Genomic DNA, 14,502 nt, shown 5'->3' with positions numbered 1-14,502 from the left:
GTTCAAAATTAAATAGGATTAAGCTTTGGTGTATTGGCAAAATTTCATCTACAGTTCCAATACAACGACATTGATGTGGGAAGACAACATAACCACTTTGCATTTCGGGTACAAGAGTAATTTTGGAAGTGTGTTAGTTTGAAAGTAAATGGGTACAAAACTTTGAATTTATGGGTGGAAAATCATAATAGAACTTTTGAAATTGGTGAAGCTAAAAATAAATCAAGCTATTGGGTTTAAAAGCAATAAAATAACTTTGAATGTGGGAGGGTTAAAAAATAAATGGAGGGAAGCTTTGGGCTTGAAGGTTAAAAACCAAATAATAAAAATAAAAAGAGCTAAAAGCGTATACCGTAGCTATGAACAGCGCATAACTACAGTAGCTACAGTTTCAATTGTTTTAGTACAGCTAGTAATAATTTGACCCTTCCAATGTGCTATGCTGGACCTTTTCCCTGTTTGATGTCTGCTCACTTTTAATTCCTTACTATTTGACTTGAAGTGGTTTGCAAGGTCCAAGGTTTTAAATGTCGGTTATCGGGGATTTATCGGACGGTCAAAATCCTTATCGGATAGCGGAAATCGGGGATATATCGGGGATAAGTATTATTTATCGGAGTAATATACTAGCAAATAATAAACAAACATAAGCTTGAAAAAATACAATGTTAGTCAAAATGGAATAATAAACAAGCAAATAATAAGATAACATCAAGAATGAAGAACCATCTACGCATCTACATAATTATTGTTTAATCATGAGATTCATAAACTAACTTACTAAGTTGATATTTAGTAGTTATGAACCATTATCAATATCCATAAACAAACATAAGCTAATCACCAATCAACCAAGTTCCAAAAGCAATAAATAGTTCATAATTTGTAAACATTCAAAGAGCAAATCCAAAAAAAAGTAAAAGCTCCCAAATCCTACTTATCGGCCGATAAAGCCGATATTTAGAGCCTACTTATCGGCCGATAAGTGCCTTTATCGCCGATAACTCGCCGATAAACCTCAAAAAACGATAACCGACTAAAAATCCTACTTATCCTAGCGGAAAGCTCCCAAATCCGATAACTCGGCGATAATATCGGATTATCGGCCGATATTTAAAACCATGGCAAGGTCTGTGTTCTTTTCTGTTTATTAAATGTCGTAAACTCTTTTCTTTGATATTTTTGTTATTTTCAATATGGTTTCTATCTCTCTTTTGATATGGAGTGTGTCCTGAATATTGTTTAGACCTTGGACATATTGCTGATTCAGTCCTCTGCCTTGTTTAGGAATTAATGGCTTCCGTGCAGTGGAGTAAGGTGGACGATCTTTGGAATGCACCTGTGCAACCCTTGCTAGGTCTTGAATGGAAGACTTGGAAACAAGAAGCTATGAAATGGTTCTCTACTTCACATCCGATGGCTAATGGCACAAATGTAAAGCAGAGAAATTGCGAAACTCCTGCAAACATGGAACCTTTTATTAGCAGTAAGCGCCCCAAGCTTGAAATCCGTCGACCAGAAAGTTGTGCTTCTCAAATGGAAGCTTCTGACTGCAGGATTCCCTCTCAGGTTGACGGGGTGGATGCTTATCCTGTACAATCAATCTGCCAGGACATTATAGCAGTTCCTGAGGTTGATCAGCAAATGAACTCTGGCACAGTTGATGACAGGTTGGATGCCAGTGGATGCTTAAAGCTTATTGAAAGTTCAGTACAGACGTCTACCAGTGGAAGGGGTGGTAATGCAGCTACTGCCCCTTACCAGTATAGGCAATGTTCAGCTTTTATAGCTGCTAAGGGCAGGCAGTGTGGAAGGTGGGCAAGTGATGGTGATGTTTACTGTTGTGTGCATACGGATACTAGTTCTGGAGGCAAATCTCTGCAGGATCAAAGGCCACCGCCTGATGCCCCTATGTGTGAAGGTGTTACCACTCATGGCCATAAATGCAAACATCGAGCTCGATTGGGATCTGCTTTTTGCAAGAAACATCGTATTCAGAAAAGCCATGATTTAGTGAAAATAAATCATCTCTCAATTTGCTCTGGAGGTAAGCTAAAGAGGAAGTTAGGTGAAAACAATGCCTTTGAAAAAAATTCTAGTTCACATGCTAGTAATAGTGAGGAGCTTGGGTTGATAACAGAACATGAAACTTCTGTTCAAGATAATTTGATCTCAATATCAGTAGGTGAAACCTTAGATGAAAAGAATTGTTTGATGAAGGATTCTGATCTTTACGATGCATTACCTACTTCAGTAAGAGACACAAGTCTGGATTTTCCACGCTGTGTTGGGTACTATGGCCAGACTAATAGTGAGCAATGTCTGGAAGATGCCAAGAAGCACACTTTATACTGTGAGAAGCACATTCCAAATTTTCTGAAAAGAGCAAGAAACGGTAGAAGTAGACTAGTATCAAAAGATATTTTTATTAATCTTCTAAAGAACTGTTCCACAAGGAAGCAAAAATTGTATCTTCATCAAGCATGTGAGCTTCTGTATGGGTTCATGAAAAGGAGTTTGTCCCACCAACAGCCAGTTTTCAAGGGCAACATCATGGAGTGGACGCTGTCTGAAGCATCCAAAGATGCGAATGTTGGAGAATTTTTGTTGACATTGGTCTCCTGTGAAAGAGAAAAAATAATAAGGGTTTGGGGCTTTGGGACTGAGAAAGTTAAGGATGGAATTTTCTCAGGGACAAATGCATTATCCACATCAGTGGCACATCAGAAAGATCACAACTCTGAGATGACTGTGAAGTGCAAAATCTGTGCAGCAGAGTTCCCTGATGATCAAATGCTTGGTGCGCATTGGACAGATAGTCATAAAAAAGAAGCTCGATGGCTTTTTAGAGGATATGCTTGTGCTGTTTGTATGAATTCATTTACCAATAAGAAGGTTCTAGAGTCACACATTAGAGAAAGACATGGTGTGCAGTTTCTTGAACATTCAGTACTATTTCGTTGTATGTCCTGCAATCGCCACTTTGTTAATATTGAACAGTTATGGCAGCATGTACTTTCATTGCACTTATCAGAATTCAGAATGATAGATCATGGGGAACAGAATAATCAGTCTATGGATCAGTGTGATCAACCAAAGTTAGAGCGAAACAGTAACCTTCATCAAAGCAATGGTGTATCTGTAAATGAAGATGACTCTCAGAGATACATTTGCAGGTTTTGCGGGATGAAGTTTGATCTTCTGCCAGATCTGGGCCGCCATCATCAAGTTGCTCATAAGAACTCAAGTTCCATAAACCAGTTTAGAGGTAACCATTATATTAAACACAAGAGGCATTGCAATCCTAGATTCAAGAAAAGTTTTGGACGGACATTCAGGCTGAAGAACCAGACTAATTATGGCATACAAAAGCGATTGTCACCATCTAATTTGGTTTTATCTTTGAGGCCAAAATTGAAAAGTCAAGCATCTGAAACATTGACCCTTGGGAGGATCTTGGAGTCGCATTGTGCAGATGTAGCGGAGACCTTATTCTCCGAGATACAGAAAACAAAACCTCGGCCAAGTAACCTTGAGATTCTTTCTATTTCCCGTTCTGCATGCTGCAGGGTAAGCCTTCATTCTGCACTAGAAGAGAAGTACGGAGCACTACCTGAAAATCTTTATTTGAAGGCAGCCAAACTTTGCAGTGAGGTAAATATCCAAATAGGTTGGCATGCTGAAGGATTTATTTGTCCAAAAGGCTGTAAGCGTCCCATGAACCCTCATTTTTCAACTTCCACTATAGCTAACCAAGATGGGATTCTGGATCCTCCAACTCCTACAGGCGATGTTGCTGTTGACATAAAATGGGAGATGGAAGAATCCCACTATATGCTTGGTCCAAAACATTTCAACTGGAAAGTAACGCAGAAAACCGTTGTTTTATGTGAAGATGTGAGCTTTGGGAAGGAACCAGTTCCAGTGGCTTGTGTCATTGATGAAAATATTAAAGATGGGCTCAATAGCCAGGAGCCTCCTGCCCTTTCGCCCTGGCAGGGTTTCACTTATATTACTAAACGGTTGCTTGGGTCATCTCTTGATCTTGATGCAGAGGTATACTTCTAAAGTTATTTATAGTTATATGCTGACTTTTAATATAGACATCCGTTAGAAAACAACGGTTTATTTCCCATAATTGACCATATCATTTTCTGCTCCACGCAATAAAGATTATATGCAAGATTCCCATTTAATCATATTCACAAATAAATGGCTTCGATTTTGTTTCTGCAGAATCCACAATTGGGGTGTGCTTGTCTAGCCTCCAAATGTTCCCCTGAGAAATGTGATCATGTCTATCTATTTGATAATGATTATGAAAATGCTGAAGATATTCACGGTAGATCAATGCGTGGTAGATTTCCGTACGATGAAAAGGGAAGACTTTTATTGGAGGTAATGCTAGTTGAGTTGGTTGAGTATATCTCACTGGGATTAAAATCTATGTTGTCAAGAGTTGGTTGAGTATATCTTGTCTCGGATTAAAATCTATGTTGTCAATACACGTGCAAAGAGTATATTTCACACTACGCACGTTCATATATCATTACTTTTTTTCTTAGGTTATTCAAGTTTAGATTTATCAACTGCCTGAATCATGAAAATCCTTTAGACATCCAATGCGATACTCCTATGAATTTAACATGTGCTAAATTTTAGCACTTTTCCTTGCCATCGTTCTTTCCATAGTAGAAGGTTCTGACATAACCACAATGGCATAAGATGTTGTTGTGAAGTAGTGTCTTTTTGTCTTGGATGTTTCTATCTGTTCAGAAGAGTTTCTTTTGGGTTTCTTACATATTGGCTAAGATATCTGAAACATTAGAACTCAGGTAATAGATAACAACAAATATAAACAAGTCTTTTATTTGACATGTAAAGCATGTCCTTTTCTTTATACCCAAATTTGAAGGTCTCTGGTCTTTTGAACAACATAAAATTAACTTTAGAGTGTACACCATGAAAGTTGGAGTTTTTGAACAGCTCTCGCTAATATATTATTTATAGAGTTGTAATTTCTGGGACCATTGGGTACTCTCGCTTTCTGCCATAAAGAATTTCTTTGCTGACATCAGTTTAAAGTGATTAACGAAAGGGCTAATTACAAAAGACCCTCATAAACTTTTGGGGAGTTGCAATAAATCCGCATCAACTTCTTTTTATTACACTTAGCTCCCCTAAACTTTAGAAGTTGTCGTACATAACCCCCATGAACTAATTTATTTTACTAAATTTTACATGAAAATTTCTCATTTAATCTCCAATTAGTCCCTTGGAACTTTCATATTTGAATTTATTCCCTCAAATCTTCATAATTAGCCCCCAAATCTTTGAAGTATTATGAAATTAGTCTCTTTGTTACATTTAGAGCTATTTGGTATGTGGGAATCGGATCAAAGTGAGAATAGAATGAAGTAAGGAATGAAATGGAATGAGTGTGAGAATGGAATGCTCATTTCCATTCTCACGTTTGGGTGCGATTAGCGAATGAAGTGGGAATGCAAGTCTTTTTAATTTTAATTTGGGTAACTAATAAATAATTTGGAAATATTTGGTATGTATTTTAAAATTTTCATTCCCACTTAAATGGGAATACCTATTCTCTACCTATTCATTGGGAATGCTGATTCCCACAAAACATAGGGATGAAAGAGAAATTGGAATGAGCATTCTAGCTTCCGAAAGGATGATGAGCATTCTAGCTTCCGAAAGGATGATGTGCATAGTACATATAAATGAGAAGTGGGGTTGAGCATTCCATTCCCACTTACTTTCGCTTATCAATCAAGGCCTTACGATTCAAGTTGTTAACCAAGATTGAGCAGTGGTTAATCATGAACATGTACTTACAAAATTACCAAATCAATCAAATCCAACATAAAAATTCACAAAAACAAGGTCCAAATTTTGTGGATTTAAGTCTAGTATCACATAACCTTTCTCTAATTTGCGGTTAGGGAAAAATCAACTACCATTAATACATTTAGAGAAAAACTTTAAAAAAATTGAACCATGTTGATTCTAACGATAGGTACTCATGTTGAAATGAAGTATTTATGAGAATGTTTTTGTAAAACATTTATTTTACATTCTTCGTTCAACTACTTATACATTTGGAAATTTATTATACATTGTCATAGTATATCGCCTTTTTATTGATTATATCATGGTTTTATTTGAATCAACCCCCCTCCCCCTCCCGCCAAAAAAAAAGAAAAAGAAAAACCACCACAGAAGAAATCCTGGCTCCGCCATTGCCTGTTGTGGATAGTTGGACTTTAATGCTCGTACATTTGGAAATTCACTATACATTGTCCATTGTCATAGTAGATCGCTTTTTATTGATTGTATCATGGTTTTATTTTGATCCCCCCCCCCCCCCCCCCCCCCCCCCCACACACACACACACACACACACAAAACCCCATTTCATGGAAAAAATCCTTGCTTCACCATTGCCTGTTGTGGATAGTTGGACTTTAATGCTTAGGCACTATAGCTTCACCCCATAAACATTTAAACTCCTGTAATCTCCGTAACGCCCAATATGCCTGAGATGTATTTTTTATTTACACGCATTGATGCATGCGACATCTGTTGTCTCTTCTTGATCATTTCATTCTTATTAATTTGAAATATGAAATCGATATGGAACTTTTGTTCTCAGCCTGGAATGAAATTCCATGCAGAGTGGATGTTAACCTGCTGTGGATAGTTGGGCTTGCTTATGCACTATAGCCTCACCCCATAAACACTTAACCCTCTGTAGTCTCGCCTGAAATATATTTTTTATGTACATGCATTGATGCATGCGACATCAATACCCCTGTAATCTCGCTAACGCCCTTTATGCCTGAAATATATTTTTTATGTACATGCATTGATGCATGCGACATCTGTTGTCTCTTCTTTATTTGTTATTGATTTGAAATTTGAAATCGATATGGAACTTATGTTCTCAGTCTGGAATGAAATTTTCTGCATCGTGGAAGTTAACCTGTTTGGATTGTTGGACTTTGATGCATAGGCACTATAGCCTTAGCTCATAAACATTTAACCCCCTGAAACCTCCCTAATGCTCACTTGCTCAGCATGCCTGATGTATTTCTTATGTAAATATATTGATGCATGTGACATCTGTTGTCTATCTTCTTGATCTTTTCATTCCAGGGTTACCATAAGTCATGGGTATTTGCAAAAATGCCCCCTAAATCTTCGTATTTGCTAAACTACCCCTCAAATCATCAACTTAGGGGAAAAATACCACTAAAATCAGCTAATCAACAACTTGCTGTTAAAAATTTGACTATTTCATTGATAACTTTTACGTTGAATTATCAAAGTGGATGATTAATTGCTTTGAGGGTAATAATGTTTTCCAAAATTGATTATGTGAGGGGTAGTTTTGCAAATATTGAGATTTGGAGGGTATTTTTGCAAATACCCAAGATTTAAGGGATATATGTGCAAACAACCCGTCATTCTTATTGATTTGAAATGGATGTGAAACTTATGTTCTCAGCCTGGAATGAGATTCCATGCAGCATGGATGTTAACCTGTTGTGGATAGGTGGACTTTGATACTTAGGCACTATGGCCTCTCTCCATAAACATTTAATCCCTGTAATCTCCCTACCGCCCTGTATGCCTGAAATGTATTTTTTTATGTACATATATTCATGCATGCGACATCTGTTGTCTATCTTCTTGATCATTTCATTCTTATTGATTTGAAATTGATATGAAACTTCGCAGCAAGGTTACCTTGTTTATGAGTGCAACTCCTTGTGCCATTGTCATGCTACATGTCATAACAGAGTTCTACAGAAAGGGATAAAAGTCAAGCTTGAAATATTCAAAACAGAGAACAAGGTAATAAGTTGCCATTGTCTCTTTAGTTCCCAATCAAAATTCATTTGTGATAAGCAGAGATTGTTTTCAGGGGTGGGCTGTGAGAGCTGGAGAAGCTATCTCATGTGGTACTTTTGTGTGCGAGTACATTGGTGAAGTTATGAATGATCTGGAGGGAGATAAGAGGAGGGAGAGGTTTAAAATTTTATTTACTAGTTTATGATTCTGTCTTTTTGTATTATCTGATAACAAAGTGATTAATCTCTAAAATTTCAGGTATAACAATGTGGAATGCAGCTACATTTATGACATAAATTCTCACCTAGTGTCGAGAGGCCTCAGCGAAGGGACAGTTCCGTATGTCATCGATGCTACGAGGTTTGGGAATGTGTCCCGGTTTATCAATCACAGGTACTTCAGATAATCCATTATATGCAGTCCTTTTACCTCCCGTTTCCATTATAATTTACAGCAACTGACTTCGTTCTTTTCAGTTGTTCACCCAATCTTGTTAACTATCTAGTCCTAGTGGAGAGCATGGACTGCCATCTTGCTCATGTCGGTCTATACGCCAGTCGGGATGTATGAACTCCTTTATCTTTATTTTTTAGGGTAAATTACAGAAAACCCCCCAAACTTTTGCATGATTCACTGAAAATCCCCTGAGGCTTTCAATGTAGCATGGACTGCCATCTTGCTCATGTCGGTCTATACGCCAGTCGGGATGTATGAACTCCTTTATCTTTATTTTTTAGGGTAAATTACAGAAAACCCCCCAAACTTTTGCATGATTCACTGAAAATCCCCTGAGGCTTTCAATGTGATGTAGATGCTAACATCATAGGATATGACAATTGCGAACTCCCATATAAACATGTGTATGATCATTATATTGAAAATTATGATTTTTTGACTAAAAATTTAAGGGAGTAAAGTCAATTTTAAAAGTTCAGGGGGATTTTCTATTAATCATGCAAATCATAGAGAGCTTTTATGTAATTTATCCTATTCTGTTACTCTTCTCCTAATGTAAGCTAGGGATGACTCGGTAAAATGCTGACTCTATTATCCTGCGGGTTAGATTGCTAAAGGGGAAGAACTAGCTTATGACTACTGCCATGAGCTGGTGCCAGGAGGAGGATGCCCTTGTCTATGTGGAACTTCAAACTGCAGAGGACGTATTTATTGAAATGTCTGAAAGAAATAATGCGACAAAGCTTTTGGTCAATGAATATGCAGTCATGGAACTTTCATTGGCACTCTCAGAAATGTCAGAATTTTTCCGTAAAAATTCAACTATAAGCAAAGGAGATGTGATGGTGGTCCGCCGTAGGTTTAGGTTCTTACTAACAGTTAGTGATTTATCGCCCTTGTATACACCGATGATTTGATTCTTTCCTGGCTGCAAGAGAGCCAGCAAGATTTTTAGGTACATTTCATCTCTGTAGCAAAGCTTAATTGCTTTGAACTGTAATTATACATTTGAATTTTTCATCTACAGTCTTCAAGAGAGAACATAATCTAATTCTTTAACTGTTTAGTTTTGGCTGAATGTATTTTTCCTCTGTTCTGAGCCGAGATAGATGTTGATAGATCGGTTCCTTTGATGATCTTTTTTTTAATTGTAAAACTTCTTACTCGGTAATGAGATTCATTTTCCTACTTGGTAAAAATTTTAAAATAAAATTAAAAACTTCATATAGTTTGTGAATCAGCCCCTATTCGCATTGGCAGTAAATATGACGTTCGTTTGAAAGATAAATGGTTGAAATTATCAAAGTAAACATGATTATTAGAATGGTTGAAATTATCAAAGTAAACATGATTATTAGAATGGTTGAAATTATCAAAGTAAACATGATTATTAGAATGGTTGAAATTATCAAAGTAAACATGATTATTAGAATGGTTGAAATTATCAAAGTAAACATGATTATTAGAATGGTTGAAATTATCAAAGTAAACATGATTATTAGAATGGTTGAAATTATCAAAGTAAACATGATTATTAGTTAGAAAAATTGTGTCAAGGCCTCAAAAATTAAAACAGCAAGTGATCAAGCCCCGTGTATTATTTTCATTGTACATAGTTGGTAATTTACTAGTGTAGCTATCTCATAATTGTCCTTGTTGCTATTGAGGAAATTCAATACATATTAACCATCTCAAGTAACCTTGATTGGTTCCTATTAACTCTACACAATACATATTATCAATCTAAGATAAACTGCTAATCTTTGTATGTTCCTATTAACTATACACAATACATATTAACTATCTCATGAAACTGTTAACCTTGGTATCTTCTCGTCAACTTTACATAATGCATATTAACTATCTCATGTAACTGCTAACCTTACATCGAAGTACCATTCAGTCTTGAAAAGCATGTGCTCAGTGGCAGAGGCAACATAGACATATTAGATATAGAGCGTTGTAAAGACCATTGTTGGGTGATCTTCGCCTTGGCTATTTTGGGGTGTGAAAGTCGTCAGATTGTAACTCTCACAGTTGATGATAAATACCGCTGAATAGAGTTTTCGTCAGTCGTCGGAAGGGCCATTGAATTGTAACTCCTCTTGATCTATGTGAAAAGTTCTCCATTTGCAGCTTTCATTTATTGACGTAAAAGTCGTCGGATTGTAACCTTCTTAGTCAAGATTGTTCGTTGAGGTTTGGCAGGGATCAACTATCTATTGTGATTTTTAGACAGCCTACAGGGCTGCAAGTTGGATGTAGATGCTAACATCATAGGATATGACAATTGCGAACTCCCATATAAACATGTGTATGATCATTATATTGAAAATTATGATTTTTTGACTAAAAATTTAAGGGAGTAAAGTCAATTTTAAAAGTTCAGGGGGATTTTCTATTAATCATGCAAATCATTTTAAGTTGGATGTAGATGCTAACATCATAGGATATGACAATTGCGAACTCCCATATAAACATGTGTATGATCATTATATTGAAAATTATGATTTTTTGACTAAAAATTTAAGGGAGTAAAGTCAATTTTAAAAGTTCAGGGGGATTTTCTATTAATCATGCAAATCATAGAGAGCTTTTATGTAATTTATCCTATTCTGTTACTCTTCTCCTAATGTAAGCTAGGGATGACTCGGTAAAATGCTGACTCTATTATCCTGCGGGTTAGATTGCTAAAGGGGAAGAACTAGCTTATGACTACTGCCATGAGCTGGTGCCAGGAGGAGGATGCCCTTGTCTATGTGGAACTTCAAACTGCAGAGGACGTATTTATTGAAATGTCTGAAAGAAATAATGCGACAAAGCTTTTGGTCAATGAATATGCAGTCATGGAACTTTCATTGGCACTCTCAGAAATGTCAGAATTTTTCCGTAAAAATTCAACTATAAGCAAAGGAGATGTGATGGTGGTCCGCCGTAGGTTTAGGTTCTTACTAACAGTTAGTGATTTATCGCCCTTGTATACACCGATGATTTGATTCTTTCCTGGCTGCAAGAGAGCCAGCAAGATTTTTAGGTACATTTCATCTCTGTAGCAAAGCTTAATTGCTTTGAACTGTAATTATACATTTGAATTTTTCATCTACAGTCTTCAAGAGAGAACATAATCTAATTCTTTAACTGTTTAGTTTTGGCTGAATGTATTTTTCCTCTGTTCTGAGCCGAGATAGATGTTGATAGATCGGTTCCTTTGATGATCTTTTTTTTAATTGTAAAACTTCTTACTCGGTAATGAGATTCATTTTCCTACTTGGTAAAAATTTTAAAATAAAATTAAAAACTTCATATAGTTTGTGAATCAGCCCCTATTCGCATTGGCAGTAAATATGACGTTCGTTTGAAAGATAAATGGTTGAAATTATCAAAGTAAACATGATTATTAGAATGGTTGAAATTATCAAAGTAAACATGATTATTAGTTAGAAAAATTGTGTCAAGGCCTCAAAAATTAAAACAGCAAGTGATCAAGCCCCGTGTATTATTTTCATTGTACATAGTTGGTAATTTACTAGTGTAGCTATCTCATAATTGTCCTTGTTGCTATTGAGGAAATTCAATACATATTAACCATCTCAAGTAACCTTGATTGGTTCCTATTAACTCTACACAATACATATTATCAATCTAAGATAAACTGCTAATCTTTGTATGTTCCTATTAACTATACACAATACATATTAACTATCTCATGAAACTGTTAACCTTGGTATCTTCTCGTCAACTTTACATAATGCATATTAACTATCTCATGTAACTGCTAACCTTACATCGAAGTACCATTCAGTCTTGAAAAGCATGTGCTCAGTGGCAGAGGCAACATAGACATATTAGATATAGAGCGTTGTAAAGACCATTGTTGGGTGATCTTCGCCTTGGCTATTTTGGGGTGTGAAAGTCGTCAGATTGTAACTCTCACAGTTGATGATAAATACCGCTGAATAGAGTTTTCGTCAGTCGTCGGAAGGGCCATTGAATTGTAACTCCTCTTGATCTATGTGAAAAGTTCTCCATTTGCAGCTTTCATTTATTGACGTAAAAGTCGTCGGATTGTAACCTTCTTAGTCAAGATTGTTCGTTGAGGTTTGGCAGGGATCAACTATCTATTGTGATTTTTAGACAGCCTACAGGGCTGCATCTCGAAGGCTATGAAATCAATAAGAAAAATAAACTTCCTTATCTTGATCAGAACATCATCCATCTCTCCCATGGGTATTTAAACAGATCTATTGGTTAACTGGAGGGTATATCTAGCTAACTTTAGTTCACCTACCCCTAGCTGTTGAAAAACTAAATAGGGATGAATATTCATACTAGCTCCCAACTATAGAAGTACTTTATCAATGAAGTTGTTTCCTATGACACGTGACATGGTAGGACAGCTGGGGTCTATGTTTCAAAGGCATTGGCTTTGAGAGTATATCACTGATATTTGCAGCTAGAAAGGTTTTCTTTATAACATTAGTAGTTCTTTTCTTAGCCCATAAATCCTTTAAAAATTTTACATATAGGATGGGATTTGTTAGATGGCATCTAAGAGAATGATATTGATCTTAACCTACTTGAAGATTACTAAGATCTTCTCTATCTGAGGAGAGTTTTTCCTAGGCCTGAGTCTATCTAGGAAAGGAGCAACTGGTTTAAACCTATCAAAATTGAGCTTAGGTTTGGTTCAGGTTATTGGTCATCGAAAGGGGGCAATTGTTGAATAGAGTTATTAGAAGGAGAAAGAGTTTGTTTAGGTTCAGGAGTTTGACTCAGAGGCATTCTAACATGATTATCGACATGTTTTCAAGACCAGTGAATGATTGCATTCACCTGAGCTTTATAAGTTAAACTCAACACAACATCATTAGGGTATGTAACATGTTGACTTGAAAATTTTTTCTTCTCTCTTTCACTCATGGCGCTAGCTAGTTGGCCGAGTTTGAGTTTCTAACCTAGCTATGTCTTGAGTGTTAGAATTGAATACTTGACCGGTTGTCTGCATGAAGGAATTCAGAGTGTTAAATATTTGAGTTAACATGTTGGTGTTCCGTGTGGAAGTTTTAATCATAGTTTCTAAACCTTTTTCTAAGACACTGAAACATATCTCATGATCAAAACTTGGAGGAATCAGATTCATTGACTGATTTGGAAGAGACTAATTCTAGTATGTAGGATTAGGTTGTAAAAAAGTATTTGATGTATTGAATGGAACTATGTTTCCTCTAAAAAATTGTGGAGTTAAAAGGAGAGTGAAATTTTGATTTCTGAAAAAGTTCTCCAGATTTCATACAAAATTTAGATGATTTCTCCAACTTGGATTGTAGGTTAGAGAAAATATATCATTCACAAGATGCTAAAATGTAGCGTTCACTTATTGTAGCGGTTGATTATTTCCTAAGAGAGGGTATTCCTCTGAAACATGTGTTCGAGATAGATAGTTACGATATTATGGGGGCAGAAACTTTATTGATTTTAGATGGGGCTCATTCTTTGGTTTCCGAGGCTTCTAATTATAGCTATCTTTGCTTTAGATGCTATTTGACTATAAACAAAGAAAACTAAATTTGGTTTAGGGAAATTGATGAAACCCTTTCATCATAGTGTTCCTACTGCATAGTTTTCTCAGATAAACTCTCTAAAAAATTTCAACCTCCATCAACATTTTTCTTCATGAAATCCCCTTGACACATAGATTCTAAGAAATTTTTTAAAGAATGATATAATCCTTCATAGATGATTTGGTATAATCGCCACTTTCCTAGACCATGGTGGGAACATTAGATAAGAAATCTCTAAACCTATCAAAATACTTTCAGAATGGCTTCCCTGAGACTATCTTAAAATTTTAAATGTTGTTTCTAAGGTTAACTATTTTATGAATTGGAAAATTTTTCTTTAGAAAAATAGTAACAAATTCATCCTAGGTTGAAATAAAAATTAAGAATAAGCTATATAGCCATTTCTTGGACTTGTCCTTAAGAGCAAATGGATAAATCTAAGCTTAATCACATCCTTAGACAGTTTCCCAATCCTAATCATAAAAAAAACTTTCTAAATCTTAGAGATAAAAATATAAACGTCTTCGGATTCATTTTCTAAGAGTTTCAGAAGAATGTTTATGAAGTGTGGTCTAATATCAAAATTAGTTACATTAAAATCATGTAGCCTAATG

At 35.9% G+C, this 14,502-nt stretch overlaps 1 protein-coding gene across 1 annotated transcript in view; it reads left to right on the top strand.

The window, feature by feature from the left end:
- LOC109842741 (histone-lysine N-methyltransferase SUVR5) overlaps positions 1–9,428 on the top strand; it is a 32,304-nt gene extending 22,876 nt beyond the window's left edge. Inside the window, exons 7-13 of the mRNA XM_020411617.1 lie at positions 1,288–4,056; positions 4,237–4,398; positions 7,758–7,874; positions 7,945–8,048; positions 8,130–8,264; positions 8,348–8,435; positions 8,935–9,428. Coding sequence (XP_020267206.1) covers positions 1,288–4,056; positions 4,237–4,398; positions 7,758–7,874; positions 7,945–8,048; positions 8,130–8,264; positions 8,348–8,435; positions 8,935–9,042 — 3,483 coding nt within the window. The 3' untranslated portion in view covers positions 9,043–9,428. The remainder of the gene's footprint in view (positions 1–1,287; positions 4,057–4,236; positions 4,399–7,757; positions 7,875–7,944; positions 8,049–8,129; positions 8,265–8,347; positions 8,436–8,934) is intronic.

This window comes from Asparagus officinalis, chromosome 5, assembly GCF_001876935.1.
Source record: "Asparagus officinalis chromosome 5, Aspof.V1, whole genome shotgun sequence".
Lineage (NCBI taxonomy): Eukaryota > Viridiplantae > Streptophyta > Magnoliopsida > Asparagales > Asparagaceae > Asparagus > Asparagus officinalis.
The sequence above is the reverse complement of the archived record's forward strand: the minus strand, read 5'-3'. Positions and strand labels throughout refer to the sequence as shown.